Source organism: Cyrtonyx montezumae, unplaced genomic scaffold (genome assembly GCF_038088225.1).
Source record: "Cyrtonyx montezumae isolate F1298 unplaced genomic scaffold, pur_monq_1.0 scaffold_0, whole genome shotgun sequence".
NCBI classification, from domain to species: domain Eukaryota; kingdom Metazoa; phylum Chordata; class Aves; order Galliformes; family Odontophoridae; genus Cyrtonyx; species Cyrtonyx montezumae.
Window position 1 is genome coordinate 51,071,637 of NW_027071824.1, and position 23,060 is coordinate 51,094,696.

The window sequence follows — 23,060 nt, forward strand, 5'->3', positions numbered from 1 at the left end:
GTTTGCTAGGTCTGAATGAGTACAGCAAGATAAGCATTTTTCCAACAAGACAAAGCAAATACCTAGGTAAAATAAATATCAGCATAACAGCTCTTCTATTAAATGAATAGATGTTGTCTTATTAATTTGGGGCATTTTGAGAGGAAGTTTTACCTACATAAGATTTCCCTTTGGTAAGCTGTCCTCTGGTTGTAAACTAGAAAGTAGGTCTTGAACTCAAAACTGGCATAAAGCAGCTGAAAAGTGACATCCTGCCCATCCTTGGGAGCCACTGAGGCTCTTTGGAGTTCTCATAAGGGAAGTACAGTTTTTGTCTTGATGTGGAGCCTGTATCTCCACTGCTGTGCTAATGATGTTCATGATGCTACCTGAACAGTCTTCTTCAGTAGCTCTTTATCAGAAGGTATCAGCTGCAGTGAGTTGGAAAAAAAAAAAAAAAAGAAGAAGAATCTGTCTGCTTGCAAAAAAGTAAAACAAAATCACCTTTTCTTCTTAACCTAAAGGCAGAAAAACGGGTAAACACATTCATATAGCTCCATAAACCAGTCAGTACAGAACACAGAAAAGCTGGCTGTTGGAGGAGGAGAAATGGTTAAAAAGAAAAAAAAAAGGCAGGAATACTACAGATATCCAAGCCTGATGGAGCAGTGGATTCCCATGAAAGAGAAATTAAATGTCTTGGCCTCTCTTTCAGTTTTAATGTAAATTATGCCTCTTTTCTGTAAGCGCAAATACCGCAAGATAGCAGAAAAGGGCTGATCCTGAAAGCATGAGAGGAGCAATATTTGGGGAACTTATGTGGGAATGCACAGTCCCCATCTCTGTGACATAGCAGAGAATTTGGAAACACAATGGGCCTGAAAAAAAAGTAGAAGATTCACTGTTACTTGACACTCACTAGCTACGTGTTGTACTTTGTTCCCATGGAAGTAGTTTCTGCTTAACAACGAAAGATTTCCTTAAAGATATTGGGGATAAATCATTCATAATTTAATTAGCTGTTATTGCTTAGTGTTTAAATGTTTTGTATAGTGTTTATCTTATAAAACATGGTGCAAATTAAAATTTTGAATTAATTGCAATGCATTATGTTTATTCATCTGTAAATGCTCTAGCAGCATTTTCAGTATAAAATAGAGATGTGTTAATCTAACCTTCTCTTCCCAGGCTAGTACCATCTTCTGTGGAATATTCCCGTAGACATTTCTGCTTAATGTCCTTTATCAACTTCATGGATTTTTATTGTCCAAAGCAAACTGGAAAAATGCTTTCAGAGATTTCACTTATGTGTTTGAGTCACCAGTTATTCTGCTTTTGTCTGTATTGTAGGTCTGGCCTAATTTTCTTTCCCTCTTTTTCTCTCAATTTTAGCTGGAAGAAAAATAACAGTCAGGAAAAGCAGACTCATAATAGAAGGGAAGGCATAATTGAGAGCTTTAGAATTCATTCATGAAATTATCAGATGGGAAAGTGGAAGAGATGGCATAACAGCACACATAACTTAGCTAGAAAGGAAAATAATCTTATTTCTTCTCTCTGCAGCATGTATGAGTTGAATGCTAATGCTGTCATGTTTAAATCCTGCCAGTATAAATGCTGCTTTTCATCTTTACGGAGAGACTGGCAACAGCATGCAAAGCAGTATCAGTGCCCATCCTTTTAACAAAAGAGTACTATGTTGGCAGGCTTACCTCTTGTTCCTGTCATGTTACTCCTAGCCAGCAGCTTTCAAAAATCAGTGCTACAACACAGTAGTTTCTTGCAGGTGTAAAAGCTGGTCTTGTTGTGATTTCTTTAATAAGACAGCTTAAACTGCTGATGAAGACCAGTTGGAGAGTATACTGTAAGAACTGCGATAAGGGAGGCTGAAAGATAAAAACTTGTCCTCTCCTTAGTAGAAAGCGAGGGAGGTAATGCACTATTCCTGCCAGGAAAAACACAAAACAACCTACAGTCATTCCAGATGGCAGCTGCTAGTGTAGTTACAGTGACTTGCTACTTACTAACAGAATGTTGATTTCTGTTCAGAACTAGTGTAAAAGAACAAGCTACTCGTGACATAATGAATAATGTTTTTTGTACCACATAAGCAGTTCTTCACTCAAGCAGTTTCTCATTGTCATAGAGCCTGGCTGGATAACTTCTTGCTCTGCCTAAAATCTACAAGTATTTTCCATTTTGAACAATGTGAAACCAGTTTTCAAATATGAATGTAAATGTAAGGCTTCTGTAAGGCTTTCCTTCATTTTAAGTAATAAACAGCATATTGTGATATGCTGATACCTGGATAGTGTAGCTGCAAGATTTAATGTGTAAATGTAAAAGTTTATGTCTGTTGTATATCTGTATAGAACATTACGTAATTCCTTTTAGTTTGAAAGCTTAAATGGAGACTGTTAATAGTTTTGGAACCTCAGTTCACAATCATTGTGTGATTCTGGTGTGCAAGAGGTGATAACTTTCTGATGCTGTGATTCTGCTGCTGAAAGGAGCTGCAGGGTAGTTTCATTTGTTTGACCATAAAATGTTCTAGTAGCTTTGGTTTTGCACCACTGAGTACAGTTAGAATGGAATTGAAAAGTGAGTGTTTGTATTTCTTTGACTACAGATGTATTTATTTTATCCAGAAACAACAAAAAAAATCGATTGATATTAACAGCAAATAACACAATATCCCCCAAATACAAAATGCTTCTTTTCAGATCTCCAGAGCACTAGAAATCAAAACTTGTATCAAAGCCATTCCAACACAGGTGGAAATAGGTGTAAAAAGGGGTTTGCAGCTTTAGCTAGGTAATAAAAAAGCCCTAATTGTCATAAAGAGATGCTCATGCTGAATAAGAAGATCTAGATACTTCATTTTTCACAAAAATTTAGTGTACATAGTCACAGTATTTGCATACCTTAAAGTGAGTTGTCGTGAAACTTTGGCTGAGACATACAAGCAAGGTAGATATAATTACATTAAATGAAAATCTGAAAGTTCAATTGTCATGACTGTAATATAACTTTAACTTCAAATTTGAGGAAAGGGTATTCTCCTATATCGAGCATTTGGCCAATGAAGGCGTTTATTATGTGTTTAAGGATGCAAAAAGCCAGGAACCCTGCCTATATGATAGAAAAAGGGGAGTTTTGGATTAGATATTAGGAATTTTTTTTACTCAGAGGGTGATGAGGCACTGCTCAGTGAAGCTGTGGATTCCCCATCCCTGGAGGTGTTCAAGGCCAGGTTGGATGAGACCCTGGACAGCCTGATCTATTGATTGGCAGCTCTGCTCATGGCAGGAGGGTTATAACTAGATGATCTTTGAGTTCCCTTCCAACTCAAACTGTTCTGTGATACTTCTCTCACAACCTCTAAGGTCTGCAAGTCTGCATCCTGCTGTGAGGCCGAATATAGACTGTGGTACAGGACCCTCAGGTTACTGTCAAGTCCTCTGCCTTCTTTATCATTGTTTAGCTGTGTTGAATCATGCCATCTGGGATTCAGAACCCCACAACTGAGCTGCATTGAAAGAAGCAACTTTTTTTTGTTTTTGTTTTTGCTATAAAAATAGCAGAAATTTCTTTGGCTGGTCTTTTTCTGTCCAGCTCAAGGTCATTCTTTAGCTCTTCTGCAAGTGACTAGCTGCTCAAATAATGACTTCCATTTTTAATAGTGCCTCTTTGTACTTAAAAAGGTAGGTGATACATGCTCCACTGAGCCAAGTCCTGCCTGCACTTTAGCTTTGAAGCCACCTTGCTAGTTGTCCTGTTTAGTCAGATCTTCTATGGGACCTAATTTGGAAGCTGGGCAGCTATTGTGTCATAAATTAACTCTCTTTTCTTTCTTTCATACATGAGCCAGTCAAAATTTCTACCTGGCATGAGGTACAGCATAAAATCAGTATTTCGTGTGTATTTTATAGAAAGAAAAATGTTATCTTAAAGTCAGAGGTATTTAAATAGATCTGGCATCTGAGATCGCTTTTCTCCATGTTGCCATTTTGACAATTCATTCAATTGTCGCTTTTAATTTTTCCCATGAAGAGCCATCACTTAGGACCAGAGGTGTCCTTTGATTATTATACAATACTACAATTCACTGCAGTATGCAAGACACACTGATACTTAAAGGATAAAAAAATAAAAAGATTAGCCTAGTAGCAAATTCTATTCTATTTCTATTCTATTTCATAAAGAAAATCAGTACAGCAAATGTTGAGGAATTGGCTGTGTTTGTTAGTGCCTGTCTTCTGCAGGTAGTGAGCTTGTAGTCATACTTGATACAAAACTCTTACTATACTTCAATTTTGTTCTTTACTGTAAAGGTTAGAACAACATAGGTATGTATAAAAAAAATTGCTTTTCCTATGAAAATATTTATTCTATTTTTTTTTTCAGTTTTGTTACAAAATTCCTTTTTTTACCATAATTAGAATGAAAATCCTGTTTATACTCTGCTCATGGAAAGTATTTTCTTAAATAATATGAAGCTCGTTTTCTTTTTTCCCCCCCTCTCTAGATATGACCCAGACATTTTGTTAGGCTATGAAGTCCAGATGCATTCCTGGGGTTATCTCTTACAGAGGGCTGCTGCATTAAATGTTGATTTATGCCAGATGATTTCTCGTGTGCCAGGTAAGTTACCGTCTAAGGTTTCCATTCAGTTACAACAGAAAAAAAAAGTTGAAATCTATAAATAAAAACTGCAGAGTAATTTTTCATATAGGCCTCTTTTATGTTGTTGCTGTTGTGTTGTAAGTATAATTGCAAAATAATAAATACCAGTGAGATAGGGATTTTCAGTATTTGTTGAATCTTGAAATGTCTTGTGTATTCCACTTTTGGGTATGTCCCATATGCATGAATCTAAACTCTTTTTTGAATAGTTCTGTGCCTTTTCTTGACAGGATCCCATTTTGCATATTCTGCTGCATTCCAAAGTAGAAAGCCTAGAGTACAAAGGTGCTGAAACTTCTCAGCTCATCACTGAAAACCGGTCTCTTTTTTTGTGCATTGTATACTTTTTGGTGTCAATTCTAATAATATAATTCCATAACACAAATAAATTACAGAAATTTTTCAAATCCTGGTGGTGTTCCTGCTACTACTCTTCTCCATGGCTTCAGTTGTATGTATACGCCATTCCTGGTAACTGCCATAATCGTACAGGCAAATTCTCTGACAAGAGTACAGTGACATTAAAGATGCTCCTGGTTTGTGTTAAAACCCTTGCTTTTAATGGCCATTCAAATACTGTGGGGAAACATTACTGTCCTACCTGCTGATGCCTTCTTCCAGCATTCAGAAAAAGATCTGTTTGTGTTGATCTGTTTCCTTTCTTGAGAACCTGAGGAAAGTTAGCTAGGAGAGTGTATCTTCCTGTCTGTACTTAGCCAATTAATATAAACTGTCATTCTGAAGAGTACAAGTAGTGAACAGCTGAAAAAATAAACCTGAGAAAAGTCCATAGCTTTATGAAGTGAAAGTTTACTAAAACATTTGTTGTACCTCTTTGGGGTTGTCAAAAAGTTGTGGATGAGGGATTAAAAAAATCAAAAACAACAAAAGTTGCTGTTGACAGGGTTCTTGTCAAAGACCTGTAGAGAAACTAAATAGCCATGAAATAAGAATTGCATTGTCTCATTAAAACTTTCACTCACTTCTTCCTTGAAGTTTGAGTATTTATGGGCTCCTTCTATACTTTAAAAATCTTTGCATACACTTGATAACTGTGACTTGTTTAGAATATGTCTGAGTTACAGAGACCACTCAGGGACGTGAAAATATAGGAATAAGTTTACATCTCCAGTTGAAAGTTGTTTGCAACTGGACTTTTAAGTACGCAATATATAAAAGCAGAAACATAGAACAGTTTATGCCTAAATTGGTCATCCAGGGTCGTGAGTTTCTCTCTGCAACACCAAGATCTCAAATTTGTTCTGCAGGAGTAACAGCTAATTACACGAACCTTGTTGTAATGCAGTGGTTGCAGTAATAGTATCTTTGATTATAGTCTTATGATGTATTGAAGGATGTTCATAAATCCTTTTGGCCCCTGTCAAGACTTGCAATATCTTTGGTAAGATGATAAGTGTTGCTCTTTAAGGTTTCCTAAACCTCCAAAGATCACAAGCTTGCTGCTCTGCTGTGGACCTGGGACTCAACTATCTCTTCAGTTCAAGGCAGTTTGGTAACTTCATTTCAATAACTAATGTGACTCTTGTTCTCAGGCTGGATCACAGCTCTTGTCTTGCAGGACAACTGTGCCTGCACTTCAATTGTTGCAGAATCAACAGTTCCATCAACAAAGCTCTCTTTAGTACACACCTTCAAAGCAAGCTTTCGTTAAAATTACTAAAACACATGAAAAATTCCTCAAAGATGAAAGGTTTCCTCTCTGGGAACTGTCTTGTTCTTGATGATATCTCTGTGTATTTCAGAATCAGGCTTCCTTCCCTGCAGCTATAGTCTTGCATTATTTGAGTTCAGTTATAGTGAAGGAGTAGAGGGTTGTAGCTCTTAGTATCTTTGGACATGAAGAGATCCTGCATGACATAGTCATGATCTTTACAGCACTGGTATTCATAGTGCACAAGTTCTAGTGCGAGGTGTTAGATGTACTCCAGAAATTGAATACATAACACTTATCACTAGTTCTTATAAATACTTTATTTTATGGTAAGTAATGTAAGTAATTTTTTTTTCATTGGACTACAGGAGAAAGATAAGGAAATTTTTCACACTGAGCTCCTCTTAAAATGTCATGCCATAAGTGTGGGCTTGTGTGCATGACCGTAAATATACAAGTGTTTTGTTCTCTGTTGCTTTGAGGTCTCCTTGCCTATGGTTTTTTACCCCTTCTGTGTTCCTGTTGCTTTTCCAAACCCTATGCTTCGTATTTCCCTCCCTTCTTTACATGCTGTATCTTCAGAACAGGAAGTGCTTCTTAAAGCAGCATGCTCCTCTTTCTTCCTATTGAAATACAGATGGAAGGTACTTATCGTTACCTTTCCTGTGATTTCAACTTATAGAAAGCTGGACTTCTCTCTGGTTTGGCTTTATTGGCTGAGTCTGGTGCTACCTCTGCCATTTGTAAGTGAACTATGCGTAAGTCATTAGGACACACCACAAGAGAAGTGAGTACTATGCCTGAGCTGAGTGGCATTTATTTTTTTCTGTGTGCACTGTGGACTCCTGTTTCCTTTGCATCACAACAGCAAGAGGGAGTAGGGAACAGGGTGAGGGGAGACTTCTTTTTATTTCATGTCACACACTTGAAAGGTAGGAAAAATGTCCAGTTCTCCTTCCAAAGAGGCTCAGATGTTTCTAGTGATGTATTCCTGCCCCAGTTGTAGGGTGTAGCAGGTTTTTGTAATTCTCTAATAGACCTTGTATGCAAAGTTTCTTGCTCAACAGGGAAGCGGATCTCTTGTGACCACAGTATTCTTAGTCACTTGTCTTTACCAACAAGACATGAGTGGAACTTGAGATGCATAGTCAATCTCCTGAAGAAGTCAGAAGAGGAGAATCAGAGTGACATTGGAGAAAGTAGGCAGTCTTGGAAAAACACTGTAGTAATTTCTTCCTCCAATTTAAACTGGGAAAAAAAAAAGGAGAAAATATAAGTTCCTCACTTTTGTTGGATTTTTCAGGAGAGAATATCAGCTGTAGCTTCAGGTTGACTGAAAGGAATTAAAAAAAAATGACAAAAAGACTATCTTTTTATAGGGTAATCACCATTGTGTTACATAAAGTTAGATTACCACTTCTGCCTCTGCATTTGTTTTTTCCTGTTTCCTTCTCTCTCCATTTGTGCTGTCCAGAACTTGTGTACCTTCTCCCACTGTAATGGTTTTGCAGAATAAAAAGTGCTGCGTTTCATTGCTGTGACTTGATTCCAATTGTGTAAAACCATTAGAAGTAAAACCTTGAGTTACAAATTCTTTTGAGCTGACATCACTTTTCTTGAATATACTGTGCACTGATATACTTGCAGCTAGCTCTCATGTAACATCAGCATTGCTTAGCCAATATATTCACCATGGATAATATATTGCCATGGACACCATTTCAATGAAACCAAAGAAAGAGTTATCTTCAGATGGATGCGCAAGAGTGGAAAATCTTGGAGGAATTTTATTTATCAATATTGTGGGAAGCTGGTAAATAAATAATCTTGTTCAATTAGTGAATTTTTGTAGGCACCTTGAATGAGCAGAGTGATTATGTTGACTGTACTGTAATTTGTCTAAATATATTTTCTTTTAATGCCTTTAGATGACAATAAAGAGAACAGATTCGCAGCTGAGCTGGACGAATATGGATCAGATACAATGAGTGAAATAAATATTGTTGGGAGAATTATCTTAAATATTTGGAGAATGATGAGAAATGAGGTAATGTTTAAAAACAGTTTAATGTGCTGAATTTATGCTTTTTTGAATTATTGCGTACTGTTAAAAAATTAATGTAACACGTAGCTTTTCCTTTTTGTACACCTTTTCAGATCTGTCTGCTACTCTGTGCAAATAGATTTTGCCTATCACTAAAATGTAAAATACTGAAGCCCACTTACCCATTTTAACAAATCAGCTAGTGTGGCACTTGTACTAAATTAAGTACTTAAACTTATTTTGAGTTCTCAGACTTATTCGTTTTGCTGTTCCTGACTTCACATTCAACATTCAGCTGATTCAACCTTAAAAGACTGTTGTGATCAAACTCACACCTGGTCTTCGTAATCTCTCTAATTCTATGTAGTCTCTTCAATTGATAAGGGGTACTTCTTCATGACTTGTAAATAGTTAGGGACTTCTAAATATGTCTGCTCTTAGGTAACAAAGAATACTAATAATAAAACAGCAATAAATTAATTGTTGGCATTCTTTAACAGTACAGATTTCCTTGACTGTGAAAGACTTTGTGCACCTTAACACATCCTCTGCGTTTTTGTAGGTGAATCTGATGAATTACACCTTTGAAAATGTGGGCTTTCATGTCCTTCATCAGCGTTTTCCTTTGTTTACTTTCCGAGTCCTGTCTGACTGGTTTGATAACAAGGTGGATGTCTACAGGTAATGCATTTTTACAAGATTTTTTGTTCGCTCTTTCTAGGGCCAGATTCTTAGCATTGGTTAAATGCAAGCTAAAATCAACAGAGAGAGAAATAAACAGTTTAGCTAAGGTACTAGAACAGTGTACATCCAGCAGCGTAAGCTTGTTTACTCTGCTGTTCTGATGTGTTCTGTTGTATAGTTACACCCTCAGTACGATGTCTTTGTTTTTCTTTTTAAAATAGCAAAGCAATTTTAAGTTACAGTTCCAGCATGTCTGAATAGATCTACTATTTCGAAGTTCTGTAAGATCTTCATTTTGTGTATAGGATTCTTCAGAAGGATTTATGATAAACTGGCAGGTTTCTGTTTTACTTCACAGTGCGTGCCATCCAAGCTAGGCTTAAGAATAGTACAGAACAGTGTACAAGATGTTCAGACAGTAGCTATAGGTGCTTAAAAATATCTGTATATGGCACATATCACAGTGAGCTTCACTCTTCCTTGGAGTGTTTTGGTGTTGTGTCATGTCAGCAATTCACAATACTGTGAGTACTGATTTTAATGTCCTTCATAACATATATGATATGTTAAGTACTTTTTTACTATGTGGGAACTTGGTTTAGTGTTGAAATTACAAATTTAAATTCAACAAACTCTGTGGAAGGTTGTTACCACAAAAGCCCACTCAAGAAAGAAAAAAAAAAGAAAAACAAGAAACAACAAAAAAAGAAGCATGTAAGCAAATGAAGAGAAGCTAAAGTTTCTGATGTAGTAATTCTTCAGGGTGATAAGGGAGACATAAACAGGCTTGAGCAGTGGGCCCAGGTGAACCTCATGAGGTTCAGCAAATCCAAATGTAACATCTTGCACCTGGATTGAGGCTGTCCTCACTACCAGTACAACCTGGCGGATGAAAGGATTGAGCACAGGTCTTTCAAAAAAGACCTGTGGGTACTGGTGGATGGTAAGCTGGACATGAGCCAGCAGTGTGCCCTTGCAGCCGAGAAAGACAACTGTATCCTGACCTGTATCAAAAGAAGCATGGCCAGCACGTTGAGGAAGGTGATCCTGCCCCTCGACTCTGCTGTGGTGAGGCCTTGCCTGGAGTACTGCATCCAGATGTGGAATCCTCATTGCAGGAGAGACATAGACCTGTTGGAGCACATCCAGAGGAGGGATACAAAAACGATCCAAGGGAGGGAACACCTCTCCTACAAGGACAGGCTGATTGAGCTGGGGCTGTTCAGACTGGAGAAGGCTCCAAGGAGACCTGATAACAGCCTTTCAGCATCTAAAGGGGAGCTACAGGAAAAATGGGTACACTCATCAACAGGGTCTGAGGTTATAGAACAAGGGAAAATGGCTTTGAACTGAAAGAGGGTAGATTTAGGTTGGATGTAAGGAAAAAGTCTTATACTGTGATGGTGGTGAGGCACTGGAACAGGTTGCCTGGAGATGTGGTGGATGCCCCATTCCCCAGAGACTTTCAAGGCAAGGCTGTATCAGGCCCTGTGCAACCTGATACGGCTGTGGTGTCCCCACTCATGGCAGGGGAGTTGAACTAGATGGCCTTTAAAGGTCCCTTCCAACTCTAAGGATTCTGTGATTTTGTAAGGAAGACAGGATGTGGCATGTTATTGCAATGTGCCTTAGCAGTAGGTTGCTATACCACATTCTGTGTGTATCTTTAGAATATATAAGTATGTTTGTGTGCCACATTTCTGAAAGAACTGTATGAAAACATCCTGAGGAACATTTTATTTGCTCATTTGTAATAAGATGTCGTAAAATAAATTTTTCTTAAAAAAAAGCAGCACTCATATATATATGAGTGTATATATATATGCACAGATATATGTATATAATGATGTGTTCACTTTCACAGGTGGAAAATGGTTGATCATTATGTTAGCCGGGTCCATGGGAACCTCCAGTTGTTAGAAAAACTGGATTTGATTGACAGAACAAGTGAAATGGCAAGACTTTTTGGCATTCAGTTCTTACATGTTTTAACAAGAGGCTCCCAGGTAAGATTTCATCTTCCTTAGACTTCATAAAAGCAAGGTAGTCATTACAAAAAGTTTATGTACATCAGTATATTTTTAGAGCTACTGTATTTATTTTTATAAAGCCATAGGACTGTTTTGTATAATGTGAAATTTAAACATTATGAATGGCAATGCAAAGGCAGTAATAATGGATGGAATAATTAGTGTCAGATATTAAAAATAGCTACTGAGAATAATTAAGAGTGCCCCAAATGTAATTATTCCAGTAAAAGAAGTCTCCTCTACTGACTTTTAGAGCACTATGTTTTCATTTGAGGATGATATTTTTCACAATTACACGAGTCTGAAAATGAAGGATTTTTAAGATATCAAGGAATATAATCAAGAATATCAGAGAGGAGGTGATTTTCTCCCATGGCAAGCAAAATAGCTCTGTGTGTGTTACGAGTGACATCTCCTGAGCAGGAGATCACTGGGTGATATTTGACAGTAAGGCAGGAAAGACTATGGCTGCATGAAGTGTGTACATAATGCCAGGTGCATAGTTGATATTGACATCAGAAGAAAAGGAAGTAGGACAGATTTGCCCTACTCTTTCCTTGGGCTACCAGGAGTCTCCATGACTTCGGAAGACTTATCTTGCCCTGGTTCTGATTGTCTAGGCTAACTAAGCTGCTCTCACATGAGACTTGAACAGCAAGTTCCCACTAATGTGTTTGCTCTTGAGTTGTCTTTATTAATCTTTCTGCGTTCTGTTTTAATAGACAGCTAGCTGACTGGGATTTTATTTCTTGGCCACATTATGTCAACAGAATCTGCTTAAAAGCTGATGTCCTAAACAGCTAATGTCTTAAGCCAGCCAAAGACCAGTCTGAGGCTGCGTTTCCTTAACAATTTAAAAACTGAAAATGAATAAAGACGGTTTTAAAATGTTGCCACCTATTTTCCCTGACTGCAATTGCCTGTGTCAGCTCTTAACCCTGTACATGTTTTTGTTGATGCAGAGCTATAACAGCGCTATTTTATTTATTTTATTTTTTGCTGATGAGGAGCTGAAGGTGGGGAGAAAAAAGTGTTTGACAGGCATTTGCCAGTTCAGCTCCCTGAATTGGCATACCATATTATGAAAAAAAAAAAAAAAAGTACTTCTGTTAGTGTAAGGGAAGAGAAATGCACAGTTAGGGACAGGGAGGGTGTGACTGGCATACTGCCAATTGTAGATATGCTTAAGCTGTCATGATTGCAGCCTGCAAAGACTGTTCTGCCTGTCATTTTCTCAAATGGCTGTGAGTGGGAGTGAGCAACAGAAACATGCATTTTCTATCCTGACTGTTCTTTTCTCTTTCCTTCTGTGCACGTATTTTTTTTCCACCATTGAAACTTTCTAATTCACAAAAATGGCAAGTTGCAACAACACCCGATCACCTCAGATATTTTTTTTCACTCTGAAGAATGATCACTGCATCTTAGGAATATGTTCCTTTTCTCCTTATCTAAAAAGATGTTAAAATTATATAGAGCTAAGGAAGGTTTTCAGTGAATTTTGTAAATGTTTTTAAGTGTCTTTTATTGAATTTTACAAGACTTTTCTAAAGGTGATTTTTCTTTTGTTAAGCTACCTTGTGTATTCCATAGCTTAATAAAGAACTTTAACGTGAGATGGTCATAGCATGGATTATTAGTCAGATGGTTGAAGATCTTGCTGAAAAAGAGAACAAAAAGATCAGCTCTTGCACAGATCTGTTCCCTGACTGTCGGTTCACACATCTGAGCCCATCACTGGGTACACAGGTTTACCAAGAAAGCAGCAGCAGCTTACGCTACCACACAACTGCACTTTGCAACCTGTTTGTAAGGTGACAGGATCTTGTTAAAGCTATTGGTTTCCAAATTCAGGAAACAGTACCAAACCAGTTTATTACAATGATTGAATATACAGTGCATCAGGTGTTTGGTGATGGGAGCTGATTTCTCTCTAATGCAGCAGCCTCTATGTATGTCCTTTTGTGATGTCTTGAATAATATAAAAGTACTTAAAGTCTTTGTTAATTTATTCTTCCTATACTACTTGTAGCATCATGAGGGGAAAAGCACAATACCCATTGCAAAGCTTTAAAATGCATAAGACAACTTTAGAAATGGGTTTACATATTGTTCCCCTGATTCTTCTGCTGCCAAGTATATTCTGGTCGTCTTGCATAGTCACAGCCTTGGAAACACAACTACTAACTTACAGAACTTGCACGTTACTTCTCTGTTTTCTGGACTGCTTACATAAATTTCTGTGCAAATTCCTAAGGCAAATGGTAAACAAATCAACTGCATATTATATCTTATTTTTTCAATGTTTTGCAAGTCTAACTAAAATGCAGATTAGCAAATGCTCATTCACTGACTGTAACATGGACATATAATGTTGTTGTAGCCTGCTGGGTTTTTAATTTTTATCCTGAACTGGATGCTTTTTTTACATAGACGTAAATCAGAAGTACTTCATTTTTAATGGGTAGGGCTAAATGATGATGAAACGCAAAGAAAAGTTAAATTAGAAGTGATACGAAGTGTGCATTAAAAATAAAAGTACAGCTGTTTATTTTTGAAAATAGCTGTCCGGGCCTTAAACTCAGGAAATCTAAGTGCATATATATTTAGTTTTAATATAACCATATTTATTCTCTGTTTTTAAAGCAATAAAGACTATACCCCATCTTTTTTACAGTATCGTGTGGAATCTATGATGCTGCGTGTTGCAAAGCCCATGAATTACATCCCTGTGACACCCAGTATCCAGCAGCGAGCTCAAATGAAAGCCCCTCAGTGTGTTCCCTTAATAATGGAGCCTGAGTCCCGCTTCTACAGCAATGCTGTTCTTGTACTAGACTTCCAGTCATTATACCCTTCCATTGTGATTGCATACAACTACTGTTTTTCAACCTGCCTGGGACCTGTTGAAAACTTAGGAAAGTAAGTTACTTTTCTTTCTTCTGAGCTTTGGTTCAGCAGAGACGTCTTAATCTTCTGGAAGATACTGTCGTTGGAAATTATGGATATGAATAGCCCCATTTTTTGTTACGAAATATGAGATGGTAAAGGTTTACCACGTGGGTGTATGTGCATGTATAGTAACAGTGGTAGTCTGTGTGTTTGTGCATGTGTGTACATACGTTCCCTTACTGTGGTGATGCTAGTTTTTAATATTGCTTCAAAGTGAATGGAAACATTGTATAAATCCATTATCTGATTCCAAAACTGGAGCAGTATTTTTCCACGATATGTTCATAAGTTGTTGTCCTCTTTGAACCATTGCAGGATTAGATGATCTCTAGGGGTCCCTTCCAACCCCTACAATTCTGTGATTCTGTAACTGTACAGAATGAAAAGATGCAATTAGTTATTCCTTGTAGCGCCTCTTATTGATCTTAGCAGTAGTTCTATTAATTGGGGAAAAAGAAAAATCTCACTGCTCATTATAACTACCTTGATAAAACAGTATTTGGAAGAAGGGAAAGATGTATGCAGTGATTACTGAGTGTCATCAGCAGAATGGCAAGTTTCTAATTTGAAGTTCTGAACTAGTAGGAAGAAAATATACACAGTGTGTTTCTTGGTGGGCACGTGTAGTCTTCATACAAGATTGCTTTGTGATTATCTGCTTCCACTAACTCAGTGTTTGGAAATAACACGTTAACAAAGGGATGAGTAAATTACCCTCTGTGGAATTTAGCCACGTGTTACTGCTTTACTCCTAGAATGTTTTGTATGCAGCTAAAAAAATGTAAATGTGGGTCTGTTTGTTCTGTACCTGAGACTGTAATCGTCGTTCCGTCCTTGCTGGCATTATCACACTTCAGTGTGAGTCGGTGTTTTTGCTTCATTGGGCTGTAAATGAATGAATGAATGATCTGCATATTTAATTTTTCTTTTATTAGATATGATGCTTTCAAATTTGGCTGCACCTCCCTGAGAGTACCTCCCGATTTGCTTTACCAGATTAGGCATGATATCACAGTGTCACCCAGTGGCGTGGCTTTTGTCAAGGTAATGATGTCAGTGCTCTGTGACAGACATTTTCACTTCCTGTTGTCTGAGTAGCTCAAGATCAAACTGGTGTTTCAGTTTAAATGTAGCTGCATTAAGAGCAGATGGAAGAAGGGGGAGGCTCAGTCTCATTTCCCTGTGTTTGTTGATACTTGTCAGAGTGCCGAACCTATGGCAGTTCAGAAAATAAAATGTCATCTTTATGCTTTCTTTTATACCAAAGGCTTATTTCATCTATAATTAAACTGTATTTCACTTGTGCAGTTTGGGGATCAAACAGTAATTATCTGCACGTAACACTTCATTCTTCTCCTGCCTGAAAAGCAGAATGCTTTCCCAGACAAAGAGGCATGGTTTGGGAGATGAAACTCCCTGACTTGCTTTTTATTGTTCTCCTTTTATGCTGTGCATACTGCCGGCTGATTTATAATGAATTAATAAATATGGCCTGGAGCACTTACAAATAATTAGCCAGTCATCAACATACATTGAATGTATGATTCAGTATAAAACAAAAGCGCAGGTAAAGAATGCCTGTAGAATTTTTAGAAGATCATGTTCCTTCACCTTTTGATTCTTTCAGAATTAATAGTTAACTGTTGAAGCACCATTTTAGTCACAAAGGTTAGCAAAACATTACGTTAGCAGAGCTGATGGAAACAACAAAAGGCTGTTAGCCTGAAGAGCTCTGCCCGTATCCTATGTTACTTGTAATATTTACATGACGAGCTAAAGCATTGGTGCCTAGGGCATCCTGCTAATGAATCTGTCTTCTCATCAGTGATTATCTAAAGGTTCTCCATCTTGCTTCTACACTTAACTGTTTAGGTTGGGTTTTTTTAACATATTTCTTTTCTTGGTTCTCTTCATGTCAGCCTTCAGTAAGAAAGGGCGTGCTGCCGAGAATGCTAGAAGAAATCCTGAAGACAAGGATAATGGTGAAGCAGTCAATGAAGGCTTACAAGCATGACAAGGCTATAACTCGAATGCTTGAAGCTCGTCAGTTAGGTCTTAAATATATAGCTAACTTCACATACGGTTATACTGCTGCTAATTTTTCTGGAAGAATGCCATGCATTGAGGTAAGGGTTGCAGATAAAAATAGAGAAAAACTGTGAGAAATATGCTGGTTTTAATGTATAGTCAGATTGACACCATAGTATTATTATTATAGATGTATTCAACCCACCCTGGCAACATTCAAGGCCAAGCTGGATGGGGCTTTGAGGATCCTAGTATAGTGGGAGATGTCCCTGCCTATAGCAGGGGATTGGAACTAGATGATCTCAGTGGTCCCTTCCAACCCAAACCCAAATCATTCGATCAGAGTAGCATCATAAGAGCTGTTCTTTATTTGTAGTACTGAAAATCAACAGCTTCGGATTTTTTTTTGTTATCTTTTATCTTTTTAATAATATATATATTTATACATATATATATATTATTTTTCTTTTTCCCATTTAAAAGAAAAAAACAAAATTTGACATTTCTATAGAAATTTCTCCAAAGGGAAATTGGATTTCAGTTCTACTGGTGGAAATAAAACGTCATAGCTGTTTTGTACTTGTTATAAAAGGAGGAATCATCAGAATCCAAGAACTGAGTAAAGCAATCCTAAGCAATATTTTCTTGTTCCTCTTCACGTGCCTGAAGACATTCAAACCACATTTTATTTTAATTCTTTTGTAATAATTTGATCACTCTTCTTTTAATTCCTGCTGTGGTGGTGTGATGTAAGCAACCTTTTTATTTTTAATTCATTATATTCTTTTAAACCATGAAATAAAACACGCCGCCTCAATATTGTAGTTTTCATAAACCGATCAAGTCGGGTTAGACCGTATTCACTGAAAGCTCATTTCAGTGAGTTTCATGTAGAAATTTCAATTTCTCTTTAATATTGCAGCTTGGGGACAGCATTGTCCACAAAGCCAGAGAAACATTGGAGCGTGCTATCAAACTGGTGAATGATACCAAAAAATGGGGTGCTCACGTTGTGTATGGTGATACAGACAGGTAATAAATCATAGTAGTTCTTCATAGATACATTTTTCTGTTGCTTCAACAAAAAGAATTTATGATACTGAAAAAAGTACATGAACCTTTTTTGGGGTGTTGGTCTTACAGAATAATGTAAAGTAGAGAATGTTTATTTTCCTCGAGTTTCTTTTAGGACTCTTAGAAAGCTCTTAGAGAGTTTTCTTTCTTTAGTCAATTTTATGGGGCAGGGAGAAAGAAATTGTTTTGTTTTGTTCTGGTGTTAATATAAGTCTTCTTTATTGAGTATTTTTGTGCCTGTTCATGATGACATTCTTCTTGGAAAACAGACTGATTTGCAATATATTAGATATTGCATGCTGATGCTTAGGGGAAAGCACTCTTTTAAACTTCATAAGTGGATGCAATTCAGAAGCAGCCACCAAAGCATAAAATGATATGATGAGGCTGCCTGAGCACCTGACATAAACATCTCCCCTTTCTTAGTTATTCATTCATCTAAGTGATACATGTGCTGTGGGCATATCCACCACTGCTCCTGGGCTTGGATCGTTTCTCTGTCCTGAGAAACAAAGTTGATCTGGTTGTTCCTCTTTAATGACTTGTGAATCAAGTGAACAATTTCAGCCAGATGTGGTGAAAGACTTGAGATTTCAAAGGTAGTAAATTTGTAGCAATTACATATAGCCTGGAAAAAAAAAACAACAAAGAACTGTTAGGGGAAGAAGGGAAGGAAGGAAGATCCTCTTGCTGGGCGGAGTGAAAAAAACATTTATAACCAGAGGTCCCTACGGTTCTCTCCTGAGAACTCAGAAGTTTTGCAGTGCTTGGAGTAGTCATGCTTGCAGCCTCCAGCATTCCTTTGGCATTCCTAATCTTCCACTGAACACTGAAGTTTCTTGGGTTTTTGGCTTTTCAATAGGATGGAAGTGAACAGAATTGCTAACAGTGTGTGTCTTTGCCTTGCCGTCAGGAAACTAGCTCATAAGCTTCAGAAACTGTTGAACAGATTTGTTCTTATTTCCTATGTCTGATTTCTTGCAGCATGTTTGTACTCCTGAAAGGAGCCACTAAGGAGCAATCTTTTAAGATAGGTCAAGAAATTGCTGAAGCCGTAACAGCAACAAACCCCAAACCAGTTAAACTGAAGTTTGAAAAGGTAAAAGGAGAATATTTTACTTTCAGTGAGTTGAGTTGAAAGCAATATGCAGATAAAAGATTTTTCTGGACTCAAACATAGCGTAATTATAAACGACAGTCATGCACTGTGCTGTTTCTGTGGGTGTATTGCCAGTTCCTTCTTAATCCCTTAGTGACCTTATCAGAAGAATGCTGCAGAGTGAAAGCAAACAGAGCTAATCCTCCATTTGCATGTGGCTGCCTGGTGGCCTGTTGCCCTGCCAGCAGCAGACAGTTTAAAACCCCCTTTTCATTCAGTTTTGGAAATGTCTCCCTCAGTTTTGTATTATATACATAGAAGGAAACAAACTCAGTAGAGAAAATGTAAACCAACCCTTAGATTCTAGTGTATTAACTATTCACCAGATGTTTATTCTTCAGTTGGCTTTCACACACTTCAGGATATGTCTGCGTGGTACATATACGTATAAAATGAGAAATCATAAACATTCATTCAGTAGGCTTTTGGAAGAAGTGCTAGCGACAGTGAGCTTTTTATAGGAGAGCAAGGAAACGTGATACTAATTTTGGTGGTTTATCCTGGGAAAGTCATTGGTGATTGGTTCAGATGTTCTAGACATTCTTAACATACGTACCAGACTCGAGAAGTTCAGTCAGAATTCATAAACAAACTGACATTTTTCACTGAAAGTACAGCAGAAAAATATTAGCAAGAGAAGTCAGGAATACCTATGGAAAACAGAAACCTTTCCTCTCTGACTGATGTACAGAGGCCCTTCCCGCTTCTTTGAGGTAAATTCTGTGTCATTAGGCTGAAGGAATAATTGGCCAGAAAAGATAACGAGGTGTTAAGAGAGATTTGAATATGTCTGAGTGCTTCACTTCATTTGACCTGGGGCTGAAAATGCTGAGTCTTCTCCTAGGGTGGCTTCCTAAGACAGGAAAATGCTTAACTTACACAGACTTGAAGCTGGAGCATCTGGTAAGGAAGTGTAGCACCTATATGCAGGGTTCTCTCCAGCCTGCTAAACTCACTGCTCCCTCTTCCCAAGAGAGCCAGGAAGATGTGACATGGTCCTAGTAATACTGAGAAGCAATTTCTCCCCATTCTTTCTTCTAAAACATATCAGTGAATATTGAGACAATCAAGAATTAAATCAGAGGTTAGAGAGAATAGGTAAAAGAGACCATGACCCTAAAAAACCACGTATAAGGAGAACATTCACAAATATAGGCTTCAAAAAGGTGATGTAAGTTCAAAAAGGAAGTGAGGAAGTTCAAAAGCCATTACTTCAGCAGAGAAAATTTTCTTGTCTGATGTCTGAAATTAAGTTCTTGTCTTTTTTTTTTATTTTTAAAAAAGGACACGTGCATAAAGAATGCTGACTGTTGCAATCCAGAAAAGTGTAAGGATACTGAGATTATACTGTGTGTCACTTCTCTTTTTAAACATTCCAGGTCTACTTGCCATGTGTCCTACAGACTAAAAAGAGGTATGTGGGTTACATGTATGAAACACTGGACCAGAAGGACCCGGTATTTGATGCAAAAGGCATAGAGACTGTCCGAAGGGACTCTTGTCCTGCTGTTTCCAAGGTAGAATACTTTCACATTTCTTCCTGAATAAAATCATAGTATTCTGTTATTTCATTGTGCATTTATCCTTTCTCAGAATTTCTGGTCTTTGTGACCTGTCTGAGACTTTGTTTTTCTGGTATGAGTCATTTAAAAGGCAAGTTGAAGATCTTGTGTAGTGTCACAAGGTCTTGTAGTTTCCACCTTAACTACTACTATCTTTTGGCCCCTATAATTGCCATAAAAAACCTCACCTCCATTTGAGTTCTCTTGAAGACCATCATTGATCCAATTCACTTTACAGGGAAGTAAGTATAACTTCAAGGTGAGTGAGGCAGACTTTTCCCTAAAGGATGTTTGCTAAATGTCTCACTAACATAAATCCAGTTCTGCTAAGAATTCATTTCAATTAAAATTCCTCACCTATTTATTTTAAGCTGTGTATTGGGATTTACGAAAGAAAAGACTCTTGTTCTGAATCAAGTCAGAATAAATGTATCCCAGTAAGAAAGGTAAGCACTTAGGAGGATTTACTTCCATTCTTCTTGTTAATCACAATTTTTTTGTCTGCTGAGGTGATCAGAAAATCTTAAGACAAACATCTTAAATGGCAGAAGGAAAAAAAAACAAAAACCGTTCTCTCTCATACTGTGAAAAACGTCTGTCATTGCTAAAGTGATTTCAGCACCCCAGCACGGTCATGTCATGAAAGATGGGACTGATTGAAATCGGGATTACATCACTATCTTTGATGTTGTCCAGTATCCCAGGAACATTATTCTTAATCCTTCTGTTTATAAGTCCCACTACTGTCAAAAATGTATAATTCTTTTTTGACAAAAAGAACTAGTGTGAGAAGAAAATACGTGAATTGCAGGCTCAGATCTGTGTTAACCTGAGGAAAAAAGAACTGTTCAGTAACATGTTTATGAATGCCTTTGAGTGCAAGAGAGTGCAACCAGTTGTCACGTTAACATTCTGGTTCACAACTGATACTTTTCCTAAACAGTATATTCATATTTTGCACGTAATGTACTTCATTATTTGGAATTTCGTATTTTGAGTTACGAAATAACCTTTCTCCTTTGTTTTAAAGATACTTGAGTGTTCTATCAAGCTGCTATTTGAAACACGTGACATAAGTCAGATCAAACAGTACGTTCAGAACCAGTGCATGAAGTTATTGGAAGGAAAAGCCAGCATACAAGACTTCATCTTTGCAAAAGAGTACAGAGGTAGCTCTGCTTACAAGCCTGGATCCTGCGTACCAGCCCTGGAAATCACCAGGTAGAGAAATGCAAAAGCACTTAGATTAGATTTTTCCCTTGACCTTTGTACTACCTTAGGTAGAGGTAGCAGGGAGACGTTTCCTTCAGATGTTTTTGCAGCAGTTGGTTCTGACTTCCTTCTGGGTATGAAGAGAGGTCAGGCATCAGAAAGCCATTCCTTGTTCCTGGAAAAAGCCAGACATGTTCAAGAGTAAGGTCTCTTGTCAAGACACATCAGCATGTAAAATGATGTGTTGTGTGCTGTTAGCAATATCTTTGTTTCTGTAAAAGGGCATGATGAGTAACAGAAAGACCTTTCACTCACAGATATTACATGTGTGTTAGAGTTAAAACCATAACAGTGATATCTGGCAGTGCTGTAAAATACATTACCAGGCATAGTTTTTCACTTTTTACCTTTCTTAGAGCTGGTATTTCATCCAGTTAAGACTGCTTGTCCATAATAAATTGTGTGAACTGGCAAATTTTGCAGTTTTGCCTTGCTAGATATAAAGTATCTTCAAATTAAGCTATGCTTTTTAAATGAATACAATTTCTGTCCTGCAATTGCTGCCTTCTTCCAATTGGTTAGTCCTTTGCTTTCTTGGTACCTGAGTTCTTCCTAGTGCCATGGCTGCTCTTTGTAAATATATTTCTTTAAGGAAATGGTATCTAGAAAGCAACCTGCATGCAAATCCAAGTGACCTGAAAGAGGAGATAGCGTTAGGGTTCATATTCCAGGTTCTAACATTCAGGTCTGATCATGACACGTACTAAAAATAAAACGACTTGGTCCTGTGCTTCATAATACGTGTCAGCTTCAGCCTTCTGCAGAGCTGCTAAATATATCACCGGCTGGCAGTTTCCCGTTGTTTCTCTGGCTTGTGCTTTGTCCCTGGGTGCACTATAAAATCTGTTTTTAAACAGGAGAATGCTCGCCTATGACCGTCGCTCTGAACCGCGAGTTGGGGAGCGGGTGCCCTACGTCATTGTGTACGGCATGCCTGGGCTGCCCCTGATCCAGCTGGTGAGGCGGCCCATAGAAGTGCTGCAGGACCCCAGCCTGAGGCTGAACGCCACCTACTACATCACCAAACAGATCCTGCCACCTCTGGCCAGGGTCTTCTCGCTGATCGGCATAGATGTCTTCAGCTGGTACCATGAGCTGCCACGGGTAAGCGTGTTTGAAAACAAAGGAGATCACAAGCACGGTGCATTTGTGCAGTGTTTGGTTTTATCACGGTTTTTCACACAGTGAGGCCCATGTTGTGGGGCAGCCGTAATAACATAATAAATAACAGAAGGTTACTTATTTTACAGGGCAGGGGTTTGATGCCCAGACGTACAGGGTTGACTCCAAGATCTCGAGTGTGATTTTTTCACTTAGCAAATCAATTTCTCCTTCCGGTCCTTCTGTTCAGGCTGATGTCATTTTCTGACCACTTCCATAGCTCAAAATACTATTTTCCACTAATAGCATGTTTTTAGGAATAGCTGTATGTTCATCTGCCTGGCTGTACTCACTTCTAGTCTCCCCGTAGTGGCTATTGGAACTCTTGCTGCTCCCAGATGTTCTGAAGACCTTCCCTCTTTACAGTAAGGATGGGAGTGCCCGAGCAGCAGGAGCGCTGCTTTAAAAATCTGAATCACCAGAAATGTGCAGCTGGCTGTTTCCAAACTTGCAGCCACTGGAGGTGCAGCCAGGGAATGTTGGGTGCGTAGCAGAGCAGCGCCTGCAGGTGGCCAATGCAGGAGCAGAGTTGGGGTGCTTAGCCGGTGACCGAGGATGTCTCGGTTTTCTCTTTCCTGATGAGCTTCCCAGTGAACCAGGTCACAGCAGGGGTGGGCCCCGTTCAGCACCTCGCTTCAGGCTGCTACTCCCATTCTCCTTAAAAAAGAAAAATAATCTCCATACTCTAGGAGGAAAGCAAGCTGCTCTCTTGGAAGTTACTTACCTCTTCATTTTTGTTTTATTACGTTTTATGAAC

The 23,060-nt window shown here is 38.1% G+C and overlaps 1 protein-coding gene across 1 annotated transcript in view; it reads left to right on the plus strand.

Moving 5' to 3' along the window:
• The window catches only part of REV3L (REV3 like, DNA directed polymerase zeta catalytic subunit), a 111,027-nt gene that overhangs the window by 85,478 nt on the left and 2,489 nt on the right, over nt 1-23,060 (plus strand). Inside the window, exons 19-30 of the mRNA XM_065735017.1 lie at nt 4,508-4,623; nt 8,266-8,384; nt 8,944-9,062; nt 10,930-11,071; nt 13,773-14,017; nt 14,983-15,091; nt 15,967-16,173; nt 16,998-17,107; nt 18,134-18,248; nt 19,688-19,825; nt 20,901-21,091; nt 22,000-22,246. Coding sequence (XP_065591089.1) covers nt 4,508-4,623; nt 8,266-8,384; nt 8,944-9,062; nt 10,930-11,071; nt 13,773-14,017; nt 14,983-15,091; nt 15,967-16,173; nt 16,998-17,107; nt 18,134-18,248; nt 19,688-19,825; nt 20,901-21,091; nt 22,000-22,246 — 1,858 coding nt within the window. The remainder of the gene's footprint in view (nt 1-4,507; nt 4,624-8,265; nt 8,385-8,943; nt 9,063-10,929; nt 11,072-13,772; nt 14,018-14,982; nt 15,092-15,966; nt 16,174-16,997; nt 17,108-18,133; nt 18,249-19,687; nt 19,826-20,900; nt 21,092-21,999; nt 22,247-23,060) is intronic.